The 21,774-nt window shown below is 36.3% G+C and overlaps 5 protein-coding genes across 8 annotated transcripts; 4 read left to right on the plus strand and 1 right to left on the minus strand.

The window, feature by feature from the left end:
• The first annotated feature begins 1,970 nt into the window (after positions 1-1,970).
• On the plus strand, positions 1,971-4,717 carry LOC104785714 (uncharacterized). Its single transcript, XM_010510981.2, has 4 exons — positions 1,971-2,569; positions 2,720-3,110; positions 3,601-4,146; positions 4,364-4,717. The coding sequence occupies exons 1-4, from the start codon at positions 2,076-2,078 to the stop codon at positions 4,493-4,495; spliced, it is 1,563 nt and encodes a 520-aa protein (XP_010509283.1). The 5' UTR covers positions 1,971-2,075; the 3' UTR covers positions 4,496-4,717.
• Positions 4,718-7,158: 2,441 nt separating this feature from the next.
• On the plus strand, positions 7,159-9,593 carry LOC104785715 (L-type lectin-domain containing receptor kinase IV.1). Its single transcript, XM_010510982.3, has one exon. It carries the CDS (start codon positions 7,426-7,428, stop codon positions 9,454-9,456), a length of 2,031 nt encoding a protein of 676 aa, XP_010509284.2. The 5' UTR covers positions 7,159-7,425; the 3' UTR covers positions 9,457-9,593.
• Positions 9,594-11,107: 1,514 nt separating this feature from the next.
• Positions 11,108-14,567, plus strand: LOC104785716 (protein CER1-like 2). 2 transcript variants are annotated; one of them, XM_010510983.2, is made up of 9 exons: positions 11,108-11,220; positions 11,330-11,774; positions 11,871-12,090; positions 12,351-12,729; positions 12,814-12,921; positions 13,024-13,224; positions 13,627-13,725; positions 13,809-13,982; positions 14,160-14,567. In XM_010510983.2, exons 1-9 carry the CDS (start codon positions 11,161-11,163, stop codon positions 14,364-14,366), a joined length of 1,893 nt encoding a protein of 630 aa, XP_010509285.1. In that variant the 5' UTR covers positions 11,108-11,160; the 3' UTR covers positions 14,367-14,567. The 2 variants fall into 2 exon arrangements, with proteins under 2 accessions (XP_010509285.1, XP_087369315.1); XM_087513189.1 differs by having other exon boundaries at positions 11,330-12,090.
• A 6-nt stretch (positions 14,568-14,573) lies between these two features.
• Positions 14,574-21,771, minus strand: LOC104785717 (phosphoribosylaminoimidazole carboxylase, chloroplastic). Of its 3 annotated transcripts, XR_015598411.1 has the most exons (20): positions 21,639-21,771; positions 21,498-21,523; positions 21,005-21,228; positions 20,316-20,537; positions 20,102-20,213; positions 19,959-20,021; positions 19,716-19,854; positions 19,367-19,422; positions 19,213-19,286; positions 18,968-19,115; positions 18,715-18,888; positions 18,505-18,592; positions 18,292-18,402; positions 18,013-18,110; positions 17,483-17,600; positions 17,308-17,402; positions 17,103-17,209; positions 16,840-16,998; positions 16,076-16,471; positions 14,574-15,962 (listed from the first exon to the last, which is right to left on the minus strand). XR_015598411.1 is itself a non-coding variant. In XM_010510985.3 (18 exons), the coding sequence occupies exons 3-18, from the start codon at positions 21,226-21,228 to the stop codon at positions 16,905-16,907; spliced, it is 1,923 nt and encodes a 640-aa protein (XP_010509287.1). In that variant the 5' UTR covers positions 21,498-21,523; positions 21,639-21,771; the 3' UTR covers positions 16,689-16,904. The 3 variants fall into 3 exon arrangements, 1 of the variants encoding a protein (XP_010509287.1); XR_015598410.1 differs by having other exon boundaries at positions 14,574-16,471; XM_010510985.3 differs by lacking the exons at positions 14,574-15,962; positions 16,076-16,471 and having other exon boundaries at positions 16,689-16,998.
• Positions 14,804-16,705, plus strand: LOC104785719 (uncharacterized). Its single transcript, XM_010510986.3, has one exon. It carries the CDS (start codon positions 14,804-14,806, stop codon positions 16,559-16,561), a length of 1,758 nt encoding a protein of 585 aa, XP_010509288.1. The 3' UTR covers positions 16,562-16,705.
• Positions 21,772-21,774: the final 3 nt, after the last annotated feature.

Below are 21,774 nucleotides of genomic sequence, written 5' to 3' on the forward strand. Positions count from 1 at the left end.
CCCAAAGTCGTGGCACGTGAAACTAACATCAATGTAATTAAACATACATTTAAAGGTAGATCAACGATTAAAGGTTTTACTATTGTGTACAAATGCTTATAAAATTAAACATTAATCGTCTCGTAAGGTTATAACTGTTTTAAATCAGATGATTTGAGATTTCATATGGCTCAACCTTGCATTGTTATTTTATTTTCTCTATTTTGTAAGGGAATTTGGATTGTATTCATTTCGTAAAGTAAAAAAGTTTTTGGAAAAAGGTATTTTATGAATAAAACTTGCAACAAAACTTGTTGTCGTCGCAAGCCCAATCGCCAAATGTCTTTTCGAAATTAACAACTAGACTTTGAATAATAACTGAAAATATAATACACTTGTGCGTATGTAAGCGAAAGTTCTACAGAGGATCTTGACAACAAGAAAAGACCAAAAATTCTTGGTTGGTCCGCTTTACCAATCTGGTTTTACTTGTATTTTATTCTCAATTATAAAGAACAGTAGTTGTCCACGAGTGAGATAATGTAATTATATTATATAACATACAACTCTCATTCTGATTCATCATTACATAATTATATACTCTCATGAAAGTCTCACTCACAATTCTATATCATTAAATTCTCTCTCTTATATCTTTTGTAAAATTTGAGTTAAATTTTTAAAATTAAATCTATATGCATGAAACTTAGACACTAGTATTTGATTGTACATTGTATTACTATTTACCGGCGTAATCTTTCTTTCCCTATGCGTTTTCTAATACGAATTCGATTGACCAGTATAATCTTTCGTGTAGTTGCATGCTGTTTGTAAAACAAATACTACCAAGGCCTTTTATTACGAACATATATACATGAACAATGTAGATATCTACAATTTAATGCTCTAATTAATTTTATCATTGTTTTTTGTGTTTTCGTTATTAACGTACAAATTTACATAACTAACATTATTCACTCAGTTAAACAATAACCACACACACACAAAACCATGAACAAAGGTTGTTTGTGTCAGTGTGTGTAACATAATTAACCCAATAACTACATTTTTTTATCAAGACCTTTGATTCGAGTTGTTCCTCATAATTATTAAAAGACTTTTGGGCTTTTCAATTTAATTCATAGAATAACCTTTTGAAACAAAACTATTGGGTTACTCTTGCCTCCTTTTTTTTTTTTAATTTAACCAAAATCTTAAAAATACTCAACCATGCTTGGCCCAATAGGATAAATGTTCAACAGCTTAAGGGTCCATCAATATTATTTTTAGCATATACAGTAAAACTTCTATAAATGAATAATGTTGGGACTGCAAAAATTTATTAATTTATAGAGGTTTTATTTTCTCAATAAATTAATAATTATTAATTTATAGAGAGATTGTCCATATTTGTTATTTTTTAAAAAAAGTTTTTAAAACTAAGATTTAATTGTTATAGATAATATTTTTATATAATCAATTACAAGAAAAATAACAATTCTCATGTCTTAAAGAGAAAACTAAAAATTTTTGATATAGTAAAAATATTAGAAATGAGGTCTAACAAAAATTAATGTTCATATATATACATATATTTTGATAATTTTATATAATTATTCATTTATACTATTGTTGGAAACATATATTTATAAAAAAATTTCAAAAAAAATTATTATTTTATTATATTATCGAATTATGTCTAAGGACTGGAGAAATTTATTAATTTACCTTAGTATTAATTTATAGAGTTTTGATTGTACAATATCTCTTTGACTAGTTTTAGAAGCTAGTACATGTTTTGAATTCAAAAAGACAATGTTGACGATTGCATCGTAACTAAAAAAGATTTGTTTTGTCGAAATCATATATTTCATTAACGAAAATAAAGGTGTAGGAATATTCGATGAACATAGACTTTCTCAAATTGTATCGCAATAAATAAATGCAAATTTTATTTCCACTAAACCCCCTTATTCATAATTTCATACAGTCGTGCCTAGCACAAAAAAAGCTTCATACAGTCGTCATATATTTTGTATAGACAGATACAAATTAAAACCCCATCCGACATAATTCCAAAAAAAAAAAAAAAAAAAATGGCCATCTTCGATCCGTTTAAGCTCCGCTACAAACCGCCGTCGATATTTCCGGCAACGACTGTAAAACCTAGCAATGTTCTCTCCCTCGTCTCCAAGTTCTTCTTTACCATATGCATCTTCATCTCCGTTGCTCTGATCTTCTTCTACATCATCTTCTCCGATTGCTCCGATTGCCACCGCATCATCGGCCACCGTCGCTTAGGTCCTTACAATGTAAACTCCACTACAAACTCGTCAGCTTCTTCCTCGACCATCCTCCGTAAGAATCAGTCCTCGGAGGCCACCGATGTCTCCCACATAGTGTTCGGGATTGGTGGCTCCATTCAAACGTGGGGAGATCGCAGCCGTTACTCCGAACTGTGGTGGCGTCCTAACGTCACCCGCGGCTTCGTATGGCTTGACGAAGAACCGCCTCTTAATATGACGTGGCTCTCAACTTCTCCACCGTACCAAGTCTCGGCGGATACCTCCCGGTTCAACTACACTTGCTGGTATAAACTGTTTCTACTTCATAAAATAATTATTTCAACCAAATTTTCTTAATCTAGTTAAATTATATATGTGACCACAGAACAAATTATATGTGTGACAATACCAAAACGTACGATTTATTCATCCGATTGCCAAATTTTTTTCATTAGGTATGGTTCAAGATCAGCTATACGAATGGCGAGAATCATCAAAGAGACTTTTGCGTTAGGTTTAACGAACGTGAGATGGTTCGTGATGGGTGACGACGACACCGTTTTCTTTGTGGACAATCTTATAACGGTTCTAAGTAAGTATGATCATAATCAAATGTATTACATTGGAGGAAACTCGGAGAGTGTTGAACAAGACATCGTTCACTCATACGCTATGGCTTACGGTGGCGGAGGTATGGCAATTAGTTACCCATTAGCCGTCGAGCTTGTAAAGATAATCGATGGTTGTATTGATCGTTACGCATCGTTATATGGATCTGATCAAAAGATTGAAGCTTGTCTAAGCGAGATTGGAGTTCCCCTTACCAAGGAACTAGGTTTCCATCAGGTACATTCAATTTTTTCCTTTTTTGTTTTTGTCATTAATGGAAATTTCACTTATTTAGAAGTATATAATTTTAAGCTTTAAAATTAAGATTCTGGTGGAATATTGAATTTCCATTTATTTGAAAATTCAGTTTTAAATTTCAAATCGTGTAAAAAATTAGAAGCTTCACTGCTCAAATTTTGGTGTCCGTTTAAAATTTTCAACGTAAAATTATCCTAATTAAAATCAACAATACTATTTTCTTGCTTTAATAATAAAATATTTGATAGTAAAAATTCCTTAAGTTATAATTTTTAGGACTCGTACGTTTCTTAAAATTCGGATGGAATGTTAGTAAAATTTCAAATTTTAGTCTCGTGGCATATTGATATTGGTGCAACTATATCTAAGTTTTTATTTTTTTGGTCAAAAATATATCTAAGTTACGTTCTTGATTTTTGGAACCATAAGATCAGGATTTAATAATTTTTCTTTGAATGGTAATATCCAGGTGGACGTACGTGGAAACCCGTACGGTTTACTAGCTGCCCATCCGGTGGCTCCTCTGGTTACGCTCCACCACCTCGACTACGTTGACTCAATATTTCCAGCGACGAACCAAATCGACGCCCTAAGAAGACTCATGTCAGCATACAAGACGGATCCAAGCCGGATCATCCAGCACAGCTTCTGCCATGACCCGAGCCGGAACTGGTCTGTCTCGGTTTCATGGGGCTACACCATTCAGATTTATCCGTCTTTGGTCACGGGTAAGGAGCTTGAGACGCCGTTTCTTACGTTCAAGTCGTGGCGGACATCGAGCTTGGAGCCTTTCTCGTTTGATACCCGACCCATCAGCGGAGATCCATGCGAGAGACCCATTGTTTATTTCTTGGACCGGGTTTATGAGGTAGGGTCAGGGCAGACTCTTACGACGTATCGGAAACATGTTGACGTGGGCGAGGCGCAATGTGATTCGCCGCATTATTCTCGCGCCAACTTGGTTGAGTTCATCGACGTTTCGGCTACCACATGGAGGCCTGATCTATGGAAAATGGTAAGTAAAATTATATGGAAACTTAAAATCTTCACATCTGTACCTACACCGATCTAGTGACCAACCTTATAGTAGAAATTCATGAATTATTCTTAGGCACAGCATTTGAGAATAGTATCTTGATTTATAGCTATATACATTGTGCTATTAAATTTGGTGTGTTTGATTTTGTAGTTGAAAATATAGATGATCTTTTTATATTTGATTGGATTTACAGGCACCACGTAGACAGTTCTGTGAAATTGTCAACAGTGAAGGAGACTCGAAAAATGTAATCCATGTCAAGATACGGCATTTTAATCCTTTCGAAAGTGTATCTCTTCCAACAAAGCATCCGAGCGAAAAATGAATGGAAGGTTTCACAATTCGACAGATGGATCGGCTCCCTTTTATCTTCTGAGACTATATAAAGTTTCATATCAAGAGAAGTTGAGCAACAATTTTCTTATTCGTTCGTTTATGTAAGTATATCAACTAACTTAAAATCATAAACTTTGGCTAAAGTCAAAATTATACAGATTGTTACATTTTTTTATTATATCAAATATAATTATAGTTTTATTAACTCATGTAATACATGTTTTCCTCCAAAAGTTAATATAGCTAGAGGAGCTGGTTTTACCGTTTTAGGCCCAAGCAATGTTAAAGCAATTCAAACATTTTTTAAACTAGGACGAACATTTATTAAACTAGGACGAGAGATTTTATAAATCCAAATCTAGGTGAACAGAGCATAAATCACATTGGCTTCTCTATTAAAGCATAAATCACAGAGTGAGACAAATAACAAAAAAAAAAAAAAAAAAGAATGAAGAAATGGAAAAGTAGCTTAAGTGAACAAGACGACGAACCATGTTTGCTGATTTCCTCCGGCGGCCGTTGTTTCAGCAATCCACCTTCTTATTATCAACACTAATTGGAGCTTACAAAAGTAAAAGCCCTAATGTTATTTTTCTAATTGGGCCGAGGCTTTTTATATTTGGGAAGAAAATAACCGGTCCATCAAAATACCAAACAAAAAAAAACGAGACTTGTTTAATTATTAGACCTTCTTTATGAAACAATTCGTAAACCTCTCCGCCTCCGCTGATTCTGACCTCGCATCACCCTATTTCAGTTTCCCGTTCTCTCTGTTTCGTTATAGGGTTTTTTTGTTACTCTTTTGGTTCATCAAATATGGGAAGGGCAAAGAAAGCTCAAAAGTTTGCTGTCATGAAGAAGCTGATTACACACAAAGCTTTGAAGCAGTGATTTTAGGGAGGTTGATATGATTTATTGTAAAATTCTTTCAAATCCCACCTAAAACAATGAGATTTGGATTTGTGTATTTTTAACTAAAGAAATCCTCTCAAATCCTCCAGAATCCAAAAAATTATTAAAATCCAAATCTGCAGACAATTTTGAATAACAATGGATTTTGAGATAGATTTTTAAATCATTAATTCAATATCAGTGGATTTCATGAGACTTTTTTAAATCCATGATTCAATTACAGGGAATTTCAAAAGACTTTTTAAAATCCATAATTGAATAACATAAGATTTGTAAATTTTACACAAATCACTTTAAAATGTCAAGTGGAATACTACTACTAGATCAGAAGTTAAATAAATATATAGTTTAGAAGAATCCTTTAGATCTCATCTCTATGGTACTGAAAACGCCTGCTCTCTATTTCAACTTCTTCCTAGCACCACACGTCGGTGGCAAACTCTTCTTCCCGAACCACAAGAAAAGCAAGGAGAGAAGACTTTGTTAGCATACGGACAATGACAATATAACGCAAAAACTCAAGTAGATCAGAAGAGAATATTCACATGGTTGACTTCAAGAATCAAAGATTAATCCAGTCAGTCAGAAACTTCCAAGATTACTAGTGTGTGGACCTCTTTCGAGTCTAAAACTTTTGACCAGTTTGTGCATTTGTCACATGGGGTCCAAATTTGTCATTAAGGTCGTTTCCAGTATCAGCCCTCCATCGACCTCATTCATTATTGAAAATAAAACTCAAAAAAGTAAAAATGCAGTACCCTACACTATTAAATTACATGGTACTATGAGATGCTATACGAAAAAAAGTCTCATGGTATCGTGATCTTGTAGACAATGCTGGTATAAAAAGCTTGACAATTTTATAAGGAACTATGATTTACAAATAAACTTTAGTTTGAAAAAGTGCCATACAATATACACACAATTTCACTTTTCATCTACACGAAAATAGTAAACATATGTAAGAAACTTTTTTCCTCTATCATTTCGTTTAACAAAAAAAAAAAAAAGAGAGTTAGGGAGCTATGTCATCGGCGGGCAGGAACTGGAACTTCGAGAACCATCAAAGCTGTTGTGTCCACAAATATGCCCAAATCAGACTCTCACGTTTGATTGGTAGTACGACGTGTCTTGCAATATCTTCTTCACAAAAAGACTTGAAACTCGTTGTAATTTAGTTGACTTATTAGACGACCTGGGTCTGTGACTTATTAGACGACTCTAAGTCTGTGTCTCTAAAAAAGAAAATATCATAGAGGCAGCAGTACAGCCTAATAAAGTCAAATCAATAATTTTTAATTAGCACTAATTACTCCAAAATACTCCTTCCCTTGGATACGTGACAGCGTATGATGATGTGGTTTCTGATGTCATTCAGTCATATTCTTATACTAGGGAGATTTCTGGTTAAAATATCAAATTCATGAGCATAATTAATTCATAATGATTATAAAAATCTTAATCAATTTTCCTTTTAAAGTCATGACTTCATATGATTTATCTCAAAATAAATAAAGGCTACCGTCGAATTTTTCATCATTACCCATAAATACTAGTAGTTGATAAAATACTAGTTCATCTTTTTATATGGTTTACAAACATAATGATCATGATACAATGATACTAGATTTAATAATTGGTATTGGAGTATATAAAATGGATTATTTTAAAAAACACACAAAGAGAGAGAGAGAGAGAGAGAGAGTTAAATTAAGCAAATTAATCTTGGAAGTTGGAACACATATCACCTACCTTGATGAAATTTTCTCAATCACTACCCTATATCCCCCACCAAAAGGAAAATAATCAAAAAACAATTATTTTTTTTTTCTCTTCTCTTAGAAACAAATAAGAAAAAGAATCAAAAAAATGTAAATAAAAAAAGATTTGATGACTTTTCCACTCTCTTCCTCACCATAAATAAATTGTCTCTCTTTCTTCTTCTTTCTTAAAAAAAAAAACACAGAGAAGCAAAACAAAGAAGAGAGTTAGTAGTAAGTAGTAGCCATGTTCTTGAAGCAGCTCTTCACCATCTTCTTGTTCAGTTTCCTTTCACAAACCCTAAAATCTTCTTCACAGACTCTCAATTTCGTTTACAACAACGGCTTTAATCAACAGAAGGACATATCAATCCAAGGGATCACCACCATCACACCAAACGGTCTCTTGAAACTAACCAACACAACCGTTCAAAAAACCGGTCATGCTTTCTATACCAAACCAATCCGGTTCAAAGATTCTCAAAACGGCACCGTTTCTTCCTTCTCCACCACTTTCGTCTTCGCTATTAACCCTCAGATCGACATACTCAGCGGCCATGGCATCGCTTTTGTCGTAGCTCCTAACCCAAGCCTTCCTTTTGGCAATCCAAGTCAATATATGGGTCTCTTCAACATCACAAACAACGGTAATGACACTAACCATGTCTTTGCTGTGGAATTGGACACGATCCGGAGTACAGAGTTTAATGATAGTGACGACAACCATGTCGGAATCGATATCAATAGTTTAACGTCTGTGAGAACTGCTTACGCTGGGTGGTGGGATGAGAAAGATCAGTTCAAGAACCTGAGTTTGATCAGTCGTAAGCCGATGCAGGTTTGGGTTGACTACGATGGTCGTAGTAATAAAATCGATGTGACGATGGCTCCGTTCAACGAGGAGAAGCCTCTAAAGCCGCTTGTTTCGGCTGTTAGAGATCTTTCCTCTGTTCTTCTTCAAGATATGTATGTGGGTTTCTCCTCTGCGACAGGTTCTGTTCTGTCTGAACATTATGTTCTCGGTTGGAGTTTCGGGTTGAACGAAAAGGCTCCACCTTTAGCTTTATCAAGACTCCCGAAGCTTCCTCGGTTCGTGCCCAAGAAGATCTCAGACTTTTACAAGATCGGGATGCCGTTGATTTCTCTGTTTTTGATCTTCTCGTTCATCTTCCTCGTGTTTTACATCGTGAGGAGGAGGAGGAAGTTCGCGGAGGAGCTCGAGGAGTGGGAAAAAGAGTTTGGGAAGAACAGGTTCAGGTTTAAGGATCTGTACTACGCGACTAAAGGGTTTAAGGAGAAGGATCTTCTTGGTTCTGGTGGGTTTGGGAGTGTTTACAAAGGTGTGATGCCAGGTACGAAGTTGGAGATTGCTGTTAAAAGAGTCTCGCATGAGTCTCGACAAGGGATGAAAGAGTTTGTGGCTGAGATTGTGAGTATTGGTCGGATGAGTCATCGGAATTTAGTTCCTTTATTGGGTTATTGTCGTAGGAGAGGTGAGCTTCTTCTTGTCTATGACTTCATGCCTAATGGAAGCTTAGACAAGTACTTGTACAACACTCCTGAGGTAACGCTTAATTGGAAACAGAGGATTAAGGTTATACTAGGCGTTGCCTCTGGCTTATTCTATCTTCATGAGGAATGGGAACAAGTGGTGATTCACCGTGACGTCAAAGCCAGCAACGTCTTGTTAGATGGAGAGCTCAATGGGAGACTTGGGGATTTCGGTTTGGCTAGGTTGTATGATCACGGGTCGGATCCTCAGACCACGCACGTTGTTGGAACATTGGGATACTTAGCTCCTGAACACACTCGGACAGGACGTGCAACAACCGCTACAGATGTTTTCGCGTTTGGAGCGTTCTTACTAGAAGTCACGTGCGGTAGACGTCCTATTGAGATGCAGCATGAGACTGATGAGACGTTCTTGCTAGTGGATTGGGTTTTCGGGTTATGGAACAAAGGGAACATCTTGGCTGCTAAAGATCCGAATATGGGTTCAGAATATGACGAGAAAGAGGTTGAAATGGTTCTGAAGCTAGGTCTCTTGTGCTCTCACTCCGACCCACGGGCTAGACCAAGTATGAGACAAGTGTTACATTACCTAAGAGGAGATGCAAAGTTACCAGAATTGTCTCCGTTGGACTTGTCAGGGAGTGGGATGATGTTTGGTTTTCATGACGGATTTAGTGAGTTAGGGATGTCGTATTCCTCCTCCGTCTTTAAAGGTTTTACCGGTGGATCTTCCATTGCTGATTCTCAACTTTCAGGAGGAAGATGAATAGAATGTTTTGAAGTTATATATAAGAATGTTTCCGAAAGTTTTAAATATTTTCAACCTTTATTGTGTGTTTTGCATTTGGTATGTAGAGACTATTTGGATGAGATATGAGACTATGTAAATATACTTGGGAAAAAGATAGTCAGCTACATCAACTATACCACAATACATGACCACACATGTAAACTTTAAAAATGTATACTCAACTATATGAAGTATATGTATTGCATGGCCACATATACCGACTATATGATGACATGTGCTCAACATCACGATCATTTTATTTTGGTACACCGTTCGTCGGAATCCAGTGTTGACCAATATTGATCGGCGTTGACCAATATTGACCAACAAAAATATTCAAAATTTTTATTTTTAATTTTAGAAACAAAAATAAGAAAATTCTTTTATTGAATTATCTAAGGTGTTCAAAAATTAACAAAATGTTTATATTCATTATAAAATTATATTTTGTATATGTTAATTATATTCATCCAGCCTTATAATAGTTAGTTTTTTTTATTGCAAAACTTAATAAAAGTGAAATAAAAATCATTAATAATATTTTCAGATAATAAAAAAAATATTTTACCATGAATATATAACTTTTTTGAATAATTCTAATGATTTTGACATGTATTGGTTTGGTTCTAAGTATTTTTTATTGTAGAAAATATTTTTTGTGGTTGAGAATATTAAATAATATTATATATGTATTTAAAGAAATTATGTAAGAAGTTGATGTTTATTAATTAATAATGTTAAAATAATAGGTTTTTTATTTGATTCACTACAACAAGATTTTTTTGGTTTGAGTTTAAGTTTTAATATCTTATGAATGATTTTTATTTCAATTTTAATTAAGTTTTGAAATTGAAAAAAAAAGTAACTATTATAAAACTGAATGAGTGAAACATAACAATATATCTTTATATTAGATACAAATATATTTTTAATTATGTAATATCATAGATGATTCTTAAATAATTCAATTAAATTTCTTATTTTGGTTTCTTATTAGATGATTCCTAAAGAATTTTGTTATTTTTATTTCTAAATCTTGTTTTTTTTGAATTTTTTTGTTAGTCAATGCCGGTCAATATTGGTCAACAATGGATTCCGATGAACAGTGTACCGGAATAAAATTGTCGTGATGTTGAGCATATGTCATCATATAGTTGGTATATGTGACCATGCAATACATATCCTTCATGTAATTGAGTATACATTTCTAAAGTTGGCATGTGTGGTCATGTATTATGGTATAGTTGATGTAGCTGACCATCTTTTCCTAGCCAAAAAGACAAATAGTAATCGAAAGATTATTCCAAAGAAGGGACCAATTATGAAAAGAAAATGAAAACAGTAAGGAAAGTTGTGATATAATTAGTATATATATGCCAAATTTGTTAGTCAAATGAATAGCTTAGTATTTGGGAAGCGTGTCGATTCAATAAAATTTAATGAAGAATGATCAGGCCTAACTCCTCACCAATCAAACGGGATCTCTTATCTGTTAAACTTAAATATTGGGTTTAGAATCTTTTAGACTTTCGGAAAAAGGAAGTCTCATGTGCCTCACATGTCAATGTGATGTCCTCTATTCTAACTGCGCATGTATTTGTATATATATAGTAACATTCGCACACACGAGGAGTTGGAAGGACGTGACCGAGTAGTCATCCATCATTGTGCGGAAGAGAAATGGCGTCGAGACCAGGTTTTCTCACGGACTGGCCATGGGCACCTCTTGGAAGCTTTAAGGTACGTCTCTTTTACTTTATAACATCTTCAAATGCATCCATTTATAAATCTTTTCTTTATATCACTCATTAGTCCTGAAGTTTGTATACAATATGGATAAATATTGCAGTACTTGCTGTTAGCCCCGCTGGTTATAGACAGCATCTACTCATATGCAACCATGAGAGACTACGAGAAACTTTTGGTAGTGGCCATGACGGTGTGGAGGATTGTTCATAGCCAAGTATGGATAAGTTTGTCCCGGTACCAAACTGCAAAAGGAACCAAACGGATCTTGAACAAGTCCATAGAGTTTGACCAAGTAGACCGAGAACGAACTTGGGACGATCAGATCATCTTCAACTCCCTCATTGTTTACTTAACCAAAGTGTACGTCTTAGGGGCTAATACCCTTCCCTTCTGGCGAATCGATGGATTGATCTTAGTCGCTCTTCTCCATGCTGGCCCGGTGGAGTTCATCTACTACTGGTTTCATCGAGCACTTCACCACCACTTCCTCTACTCTCGCTACCATTCTCACCACCATTCCTCCATTGTCACCGAGCCGATCACTTGTACGTCCATAACATTTCGAGAAAAATTATGTTCACTATCTTACATATTTTTATTAATATGTGCGACAAATTCTAAACCTTGGGTCTTGAATGCAGCGGTAGTACATCCGTTTGCAGAGCATATCGGATATACGTTAATCTTGGGGCTACCTCTAGTAACGACTTTGTTGTGTGGGACGGCCTCGGTCGTCTCCATTCTCTTATACATAACTTACGTAGATTTTATGAACAATATGGGTCACTGCAACTTCGAGCTCATTCCGAGATTTCTCTTCTCTCTTTTACCTCCTCTCAAGTTCCTCTGCTACACTCCCTCGTAAGTACTTAAATCCACTAGAATAGTATATTAACTAGTACCACGATTCTTTTGAACGCGTTACATTTCTGTGTCGTGTAATACTATTTTCACATTTAAAAATAGTAATGTTCTAATTAAAGATATAATAGTTTTGCAAAAGCGTTTGACTTTTGCGTTTACAGTCTACAAATGAATTTTAATGAAAACATTAGAAGTTTTTGGTTACCAAACATAAAAGCATTGTCACTAAACATTGAACACAATTTTTATATGTCTAGGTTTCACTCGCTCCACCATACGCAATTCAGGACGAACTACTCTCTATTCATGCCAATGTACGACTACATGTATGGGACCACCGACGAGTGCAGTGACTCATTGTACGAAACATCGTTGGAGAAAGAAGAAGAAAAGCCTGACGCGATTCATCTGACCCATCTAATATCAGTCGACTCTATTTACCATCTTCGTCTTGGGTTTGCTTCCCTCTCCTCGCACCCGCTCTCTTCCCGATTTTACCTATTCCTCATGAAGCCCTTCACTTTTATCCTCTCCTTCATCCTAACTTCCTTCTCTTCTCGAACCTTTGTCTTCGAGAGAAACCGGTTCCGTGATCTCACACTTCACACCCACCTTCTTCCCAAGTTCCCCTCTCATGTATATATCTTCTCTTTCTCTAATCTTTAAACATCAAAGAATTTAACGTCTTGTAATTAATAATTTTTATTTGCCAATCAACAGTACATGTCACCGGAGCATAAAGAATGTATCAACAAAATGATAGAGTCGGCTATTCTTGAAGCGGAGAAGAAGGGTGTGAAAGTAATGAGTTTGGGGCTATTGAACCAGGCATGCAATTATTAATACATTAATTATATTGGTTATTCTTATGTTTACAAGTTTTATCATCAGCTCTATATAATAAAACCTAATTATTGATATACTCATCAGGGAGAAGAATTAAATGGGTATGGAGAAATGTACGTAAGGAAGCATCCAAAGCTAAAGATAAGGATTGTGGACGGAAGCAGTCTTGCAGCTGAGGTGGTGCTTCATAGCATTCCTATTGGGACCAAAGAGGTTCTCTTTAGAGGCCAAGTCACAAAAGTTGCTCGTGCCATTGTCTTCTCTCTTTGCCAAAATGCTATCAAGGTACACCTAACTTTTTATTAAACGAAAAGATTGAACAAAGGTTTTTAATTTGGAATTTTGGATGGGCCCTTTGAACAAAAAATGATTTGGATTTTGGACTGAAGAAATGAAAAGATTTGACTTTATTCTATAATTAATTTCGCGTGAGAATAGGATCGAACGTAGATAGAGTCAATGGAGTATCCGTATATAAACGTTGCTTATGCCACTATGCCATTATCTAGTTAATCCTTTGATAGTTTAATAGGTGCCTTTTGAGACGTACACAATGTCAGGTGGGCCTACTTAGGATTGTGTTTGAAATTGCCTAAGATATTTACATTTTTGAAAGCATTTTAATAAATTATGATTCATATTTTGGAGAAAATTCTGATCGGTTTTCATACTCAATGTATTAAATAGGTGATGGTGTTACGGAAGGAAGAGCATTCCATGCTCGCCGAATTCTTGGCTGATAGTTGTAAGGAAAATCTGGTGCTCACAACCAATTACAATCCAATGGTATGCGTAAATTACAAAAATGACATTAAATTAATTGTGACATATTCAAGATTACATAACAAAATATGTAACGTATGATGTAGATTTGGTTGGTGGGAGATGGGGTAAGCACAAAAGAGCAGAAGATGGCAAAAGAAGGAACTCTGTTTCTTCCTTTCTCTCAATTTCCTCCTGACAAACTACGAAAAGACTGCGTTTACCATACCACTCCGGCTATGATCATCCCTCACTCTGCCCAAAACATTGATTCTTGTGAGGTACGTACATAAACATTTCTCAGTTCAGTAAAATAATCTCTGTAATTTTTTTTTTTTACCTAACACAGCTCGAATCATTTTAACCATGCTCTGAACGTAAATTTCAAACAGAAACAGAACATTTTCGTATCGTGTCAAGTGTTTAATTATATAACACATATTTGTGTCTATATATAGAATTGGCTGGGGAGGAGAGTGATGAGTGCATGGAGAGTTGGTGGGATAGTACACTCGCTAGAAGGGTGGGAGGAACACGAGTGCGGTCTCGACAATTCAATCCTTAATTCTCCTAGGGTTTGGGAAGCTGCTCTTCGAAATGGTTTCCAACCTCTACGTACTTCTTCCATCTTTCGAGACCTAAAGGGATTCAACAATTCGTACTAATTAATTGTTTAATTTTAATTAATTCGTCAAAAATATAGTTTCTAAGAAGTAAACCTGTAGCTTTTGGTAATCCATTAAAATCTAATATAAATCAACAATTTTAATAAATTGTCAATTTTCTATTTCTTTAAGAAAAAGGAAATTTGTCAGTTCCTATTTGTTCAATTTTCTATTTTCTTTAAGAAGAAGGAAATTTGTCAATTCCTATTTGTTTTAGAAGAGGAAAAAAGCCTGTTGTATTAATCTTATCCTATTTAGTATAAATAAGGTACGCTTTGGCCTTAGGGTAGAGGCAGAGAGATTCATAGAATAGCTTAGAGAGATAGATTCAAAGAGTGGCTAAAAGGGTTTTTGGAGATCTTTTTTTAATATTGCTTGCTGCTCTTCTTCAACTCTTTACCAGAAAATTATAAGCCGTCGCAGTTTTCATCTTCGCCATGGGCAATTTATTGGGTAAGCGAAAGCTGGATGATGATGTTGATGATTTGGAGACCAACCCGATTCTCAAGAAACAAAAGGTAACATCCGAGGAGACAATAACGGAAGAACTTGCTGATGATCCTAGTCTCCAGCACAAGTCTGATGATGATCAGGAGGCTGATTCGTTTGGTAAGCGAATCCTGGAAGATGATGATTTGAAGAAACTTAAGGAAACATCCGAGGAGACATTAATAACGGAAGAACTTGCTGATCCTAGTCTCCAGCACAAGTCTGATGATGATCAGGAGGAGACAATGGAAGGACTTAACGACGACACTCCCGATTTAGTCGAGGAAGACGAAGCCGCCTCGATGAAAAATACGCTCTGTATTACCCATCTCTCTCGCCATGCTAATATACAAGATATCATCGATTTCTTCAAAGGTGTTGTACATGTTCGACTTGCTATGAAACAAGATGGTAAGCATGCTGGCTATGGCTTTCTTGAGTTTGCTTCTGATAAAGAAACAAAAAAGGCGCTGGAAAAGAAGAACGGTAAAAGTTTGCTCAATCGCAAGATCACTCTTTATGTGGCTAATAAGAAGACATGCCCTCTACCAAAGTATTCCTTGGATCACAAGGTTTCGTACGAAGAAGACTGCCTTGGACGAGAAGAAGATGAGACCACACCTGCTGAGGACCAAGTACTCTTTGTTGCTAATCTCTCTCCCCAAACTAAAATATCAGATATCAAACGGTTCTTCCTTAATGTTGGAGTAGCTGTTGTAAGCGTTCGACTTATCGTAAACCAAGAGGGGAAGCATGTGGGCTATGGCTTTGTTGAGTTTCTTTCTGCTTACCAAGCAAAGAAGGCGCTGGAGATGAAGAATGGTGAATATTTGCACGATCATAAGATTTCGTTGATGATGATGAAAGGAGGACATGGCGAAACAGAAACTACTCCCAATTTTGCTGAGGAAGTTGCCATAAGAAAAACAAGGACGCTCTTCGTTGCGCATCTTACTTCCCAAACTAAAATATCGCATATCATCAGTTTCTTCAAAGATGTTGGACAAGTTGTTCATGTTCGACTTATTGCTAACAACAAGGGCAAGCATGTGGGCTGGGGCTTTCTTGAGTTTGCTTCTGCTAATGAAGCAGAGAAGGCTCTGCAAACTAAGAACGGTGCATATTTTCAGGGTGGCAATATTTTACTTCAAGTGGCTAAGATGAATCCATTATCTCCACCCAAGTATTGCATAGATCACAAAGTTTGGTACGAAGACTACCTTCGACAAGAAGAAGATGTGGCAGTGGAAGGACTTGCTGATTATGTTGAGGAGGAAGCAAGAAAAAAGACGCTGTTTGTTACCAACCTCCCTTCTCAAGTTAAAACACGACATATCATCTCTTTTTTCAAAGATGTTGGACAAGTTGTTGGTGTTAGACTTATTGTAGACCACATGGGTAAGCATGTGGGCTGTGGTTTTGTTGAGTTTGCTTCTGCTGACGAAGCAGAGGACGCGCTGGAACACAAGAATGGTCAAACAATGTTGCGCTTTAGTCAATCTTTTTTTAGTAAGATGTTTCTTGACGTGGCTGAGAGAGCTCCATACACAATCCGACCCAACTACAACCTTGTAGAGAAGCTTTGGTATGAAGACAACCTTCTACGAGAACCTAATCTGAAGCATCAGGAGGTAAAATCCGACGTGATCAGATTCTGGGGTAAGAAGACTATCTTCTCTTACGACGACGACAACGACAACTGCTAGAAGAAGAAGATGAAGAGACTCTTTGGTGTTTTTTAACTTTCGATACATTGTAACTTGGTTTATCTTACTTTCGGTTTTTCTTAAGTTTGTCTAAACGTACGTTAAATCTATGAACCGATAAATCCAATTTTCAAGTGTTAAAAAGTTTTCATGGATATCTAGGAAATACAAACTCAGTTACATCCCAATTAATTATATGCTTTATTAGTCTTAAAGCGAATGGCAATAACAATTACAACAACAACAACAAAAAAACTAACTCAAGAATTGAGGCTAACCTTTAAGATCTTCGTTGCAGCAAAATCAATCGTGATGGTTCATTCCCAATTTCCTAATAACACACTCACTGGTTCAAATATGATTCCCAACCTTCTCTCTCAAGTTTCTCTCCTTTAACCATGTTCTCATCTCTCATGTCTTTCTGGTACTGACTCATCCTGATCAACCAAACAAAAAACCCACATATCTTATTTATAACACGGTTCCCTGCTTCTTCTTCTATCTGACTCTATGTAACAAAAGAAAAGATAAGAAAAAGAACCTTGAGACAAGATCAGTATCAGAGATTCCCAACATCCGGACTGCAAGCAAGGCTGCGTTGGTCGCATTGTTTATTGCAACTGTCGCAACAGGAACACCTCTAGGCATCTTTGGTAACAAAAAAAAGATAAATGGAAAGGTTTAAGAATCACAGACCTAAATTGTTTCATATAGCTGAAGTTAATTATGATGCAATGAAAGTGTACCTGAACGATGGAGAGAAGTGAATCAACTCCATCTAAACGGGTAGCACGGACAGGGACACCAATCACAGGCAAAGGAGTGAGTGAAGCAACCATACCTAATTTCCATAGAAAGTCCAATACTTTACGTTAACGATTTTGTGGGAGGGACAGGATGAGTTTCATGTTAAAGACATACCTGGTAGGTGAGCAGCACCACCAGCACCTGCAATGATAACTTGAACGCCTCGACTATGAGCTGAGGTTGCGTATGTAAACATCATCTCCGGGGTGCGATGAGCAGAAACTATCTTTACCTGTAAGCAAATGATACCATATTGTACCATTCAGGTTTGCACAGTTTGAGGCAATGAATATTGTTGTGATAAAACATGAAGAAACCCTTCATAGTTGAGGCCACTTGGCTATGTCAGGTCTTATGTATAGTACATATTCTGTAATCAAAGATATGCATTGCCCAATATTTGGCCACATTGATAGTGGCTTCCGAAAATTGAGGCCACTATCAATGTGGCCAAATATTGGGCAATGCATATCTTTGATTACAGAATATGTACTATACATAAGACCTGACATACTGGACTATATTTGAGCTTCTTCACAACTAGTTTTACCAAATTACAAATGTCATGTTTCTTATATCTGTCTTCAGTGGATAATATGTAAGTCGTGCCAAATTCAATTATTAGAGCAGATCTTAAAATTTACCTCATGTGTCACACCAAACAGGTCCAGAATTTTGGCAGCATCCTTCATAACAGGAAGGTCCGAGTCTGAACCCATGATGATACCAACACGAGGTGTCTCTGCAATGTATAAACAACAAGCAACAAAACTTCAGTCAGATACAAAGGGGCTCAACAATCATGAAAACGACGGTAGTTCACAAAAAGGTTATACAACAGATTTTGGTAAGTTAAGTTTGAAGGCATATGGAAACTAAAAGCCAATGGAATATAGATACAAAATCATGCTATGGAAACTGACCATCTACTTGGTGGCTTTCCTCATTTAATATACAACGTAACCTTTGTTCCAAAACACCCATAGACTGCCCAACAAGAGTGATGTGACCCATCTTCCTCTGCTTTCTCATTTCTGAAAGTAAGAGTTTATCGTACAAGCTTTGTGACTAATCAAGGTCATTCACAAAAACTGGCAACACACCACAAGAAAACCGTAAAGGAACAAAAATCTAACCTGGCTTGTCATACCAATGAACAGATGCACCTGGAATACACATAGCCCTTGCAATTAGCCGATGAGCCAATTTGAAACCAGCTTCTCCCTGAAATTTGAAAAATTGAAACCAAAGGCCACTACATGTTCATTAAACGGATAAAAAGATAGTTGAATGGGTATTGTTATCAAGAAACTTCAAACGACAAAGTAAAGACAAACAGAAATTACATCATCTTCTCCCAAAATATTGTACATAATGGATGCTGGAGTTCTCATTGACGGATCACCGAGTGGAAGACCAACCACAGCCCGCAAGTGTTGTTCAAACTGTGAAGTGTAACAGCACTCGATCGTTTGATGGCCACTGTTGTGTGGTCTAGGTGCAACTTCGTTTAGCAGGATCTGGAAGGAACTAAAACTCTGATAAGTTAAAAATGAAAATAAATAGAAACGGTAGAGTTCCTAAAATGTATGAATATACCTGACTATCCACTGTCAAGAACAGCTCAACTGCAAAAACACCAGCGCCTTCTAAAGAACCAACAGCCTTTTGCGCAACATCGGTTGCAAGTTTGTTGATCTTCCAAGGCACATCTGCAGGTGCTTTAACTATATGGCATATGTTATCCCTAGAGTGTATTTCAAGGTGTATTAGTAGTAGAAAGTAAAAATTTGTACCATATCTTTCAATCTTATACATAATATTTTGGTGGAGTTTTGAGTTACCTGTGAATAGTTTCAACAACGGGATAACAAACCATAGAACCATCTTTTCCCCTAGCCACAATAACAGCTAACTCCTAAAATTTTATATAACCGATTATACACGTCAGAGCTCAATAAGTCAATAAAGCAAATAAATTTTATCATCATCATTTACCTTGACAAAAGGTGCCCATTTCTCAACATACAAACCACGACTGAAACCTCCAAGAGCTGGAAAAGAGAAAAAATATTGACGCAAAAGCAGGAAAATATAGGTTACATTGTAGAACTAAAAGGTATGTCATTAGGATATCTATTACAAACATAGGTGACAGGTCTTAATAAGAATTAAAAGTCAAGGATTGTCTCAGAACACTAATGCTAGTTTCACATGAGAGCATTATTGTTCATGTAACTCACAATTTCTTGTTTCCACAATGACTGTAGCATAGTACACGATTAACTGGTTCGACTGTTACTAGATACTGTGAAACCACATTACATATGGTTAGTTAAGGGTTTACCCGTTACAGCAGAAGAAAGCTCATCTTGGTTGTTGGCAACTGCATTTCCACGTCCATCATAAGCCAACCGTTTGCTCTTGATCATAAGAGGGTAACCAAATAGTTCACCTGCTCTTCTTGCTCCTTCAATATCGCCTATCTGACGTGGCGAGATTTAGGGGTTAAAATATATAACAAACTCGTCATGATTCATGGAGAACTTCATGAGTGATTCTTTGAACAAAACATAAACAAGGGCCTAACCTCCATAAATTCTGGAAGTGGGATACCATGCTGAGAGAAATGAACCTTTTGCATGTATTTATCCTGGAACATCAAACTGCCTCGTATAAATCACATTGCTGGGAAAACTCCATCTGATGGAAATATTTGAGAGACTAGGAAACCTGTATTATTCTGATAGTAGAAGCTTTTGGTTGGCAATCCACTCCTTGTTTCTCAAGTTTCTCTAATGTTTCCACGTCAACATGTTCAATTTCTACAGTCAAGACTCCACATCTAACTACGACAATAAACAAAAATAACCATTAAAATTGTAATGAGTAATGACAATAAGAACTGAGAACCTGAAGCATTCAAGAAACAAAACAAAAAGGAGACCTTTTTGCAAATTCTTCTACTGTAGTACTGTCGTCAAAGCTATCAACCATGTGACCGTAAGACAATGCACTTGCTGAACAATTTTCTGAAGGATCTAAAATCATCACTTTGATAGCCAGTTGAGAAGCAGCTTGGCAAAGCATACGACCCAATTGTCCACCCCCAAGAACTCCAACAATTTTCTCAGAAACTCCATGGGCATGTTTATTCTCGTTTTTCTCACTTTCAAAGAGAAAAGAAAAATTACATTAGAAATTCATAGTAGAAAGAAACGAGCAGAGAAGCACAGCTAGTTTCTTAACATTTTGCTTCATTGCAATTGGTGTGATGCAATCTTAACCACAACAGCTATGAAATTTCTGAAGTCCATGACACTTACAAGAAAAGAGAAAGTTTTCTTCATTTCCAAAGATTAATAAATGCAAGCTTAATTGATCTTTAGTTTTAAACAAAAGACATCCAACAGCTTAATTGATCAATTCTTGTCTATCTTTCTAACCACCCTAATCACAGTAGACAAGAAAATAATAAGAATCAAGAACATACACATACTTGAGACAAATGATTATGATGTGACACAATTATACTCAAAACACATAAAATTTGCAACCTAATTAAGCGTATATCCAAACGAAAAGATGTCGTGTACACAGAATCAAAAGTACAGGGGACAATGGGACATAAAGCACCTGATAGGAGAAGCTTGATGAGAGCTGCAGGCTAACACCGGATTCAATTTCCCAGATGACGAAGTGGGAAGCTTCTGTAAATTTGCCATTGTCAAACTCTGGGACAACAGAGGTCTGCTCACTGGAAAAGGTTTAACTCTGTAGGTGAAGTGAGGAGTATGGAGGACTGGAGTTGTATTCCCAGAGACAAGAGCAACAGCTGAGCTTGGCTTCAGAAGCAACATCTAGATTGCAATACAAAAAAAAAAAAACTTAGGAACATGAAGTATGCAATTAATCAACATGAAAAAATTATGGTAGACCAAAATAAAGATGAACTCTAGCAAACCTATTTCAATGTCAATAGCTAAACCAATGAATAGATTCAAGTAACATTCTTAGAGTCAATAACTAAACTAATGAACGACAAGGAAAGGTCAATAGCTGAAACTAATACAGCCAGAAGTAAGGAATCGTGACACTAGAATGGCTTCAAATTGAGTAGAAGACAAACCTGGTGTCGAGTGGTGACAGAAGCGGCTAGACAAAGAGAAGAGTAGAGAAGTCAGGTCCAAAGGTTAGATTTTTATAAAGCAAGTTCGTTAACAGAGGTGAATAAAAGCTTCTTCCTTTGTAAACAACCCAATAACATTACCTTCGGAAGTCGAAGAATTCAGAGGCGCCGGCGAGGAGAGAGAGAGAGAGATAGAGAGAGAAGATTCGGTCTGACGGAGGAGGGAGAAAAAGGTTTTTGTGAGGTTTTCTTCTAGTGGTGAGTAAACCGGAGAAGC

The sequence above is a fragment of the Camelina sativa genome, chromosome 5 (genome assembly GCF_030686135.1).
Source record: "Camelina sativa cultivar CO46 ecotype springtype chromosome 5, ASM3068613v1".
Classification (NCBI taxonomy): domain Eukaryota; kingdom Viridiplantae; phylum Streptophyta; class Magnoliopsida; order Brassicales; family Brassicaceae; genus Camelina; species Camelina sativa.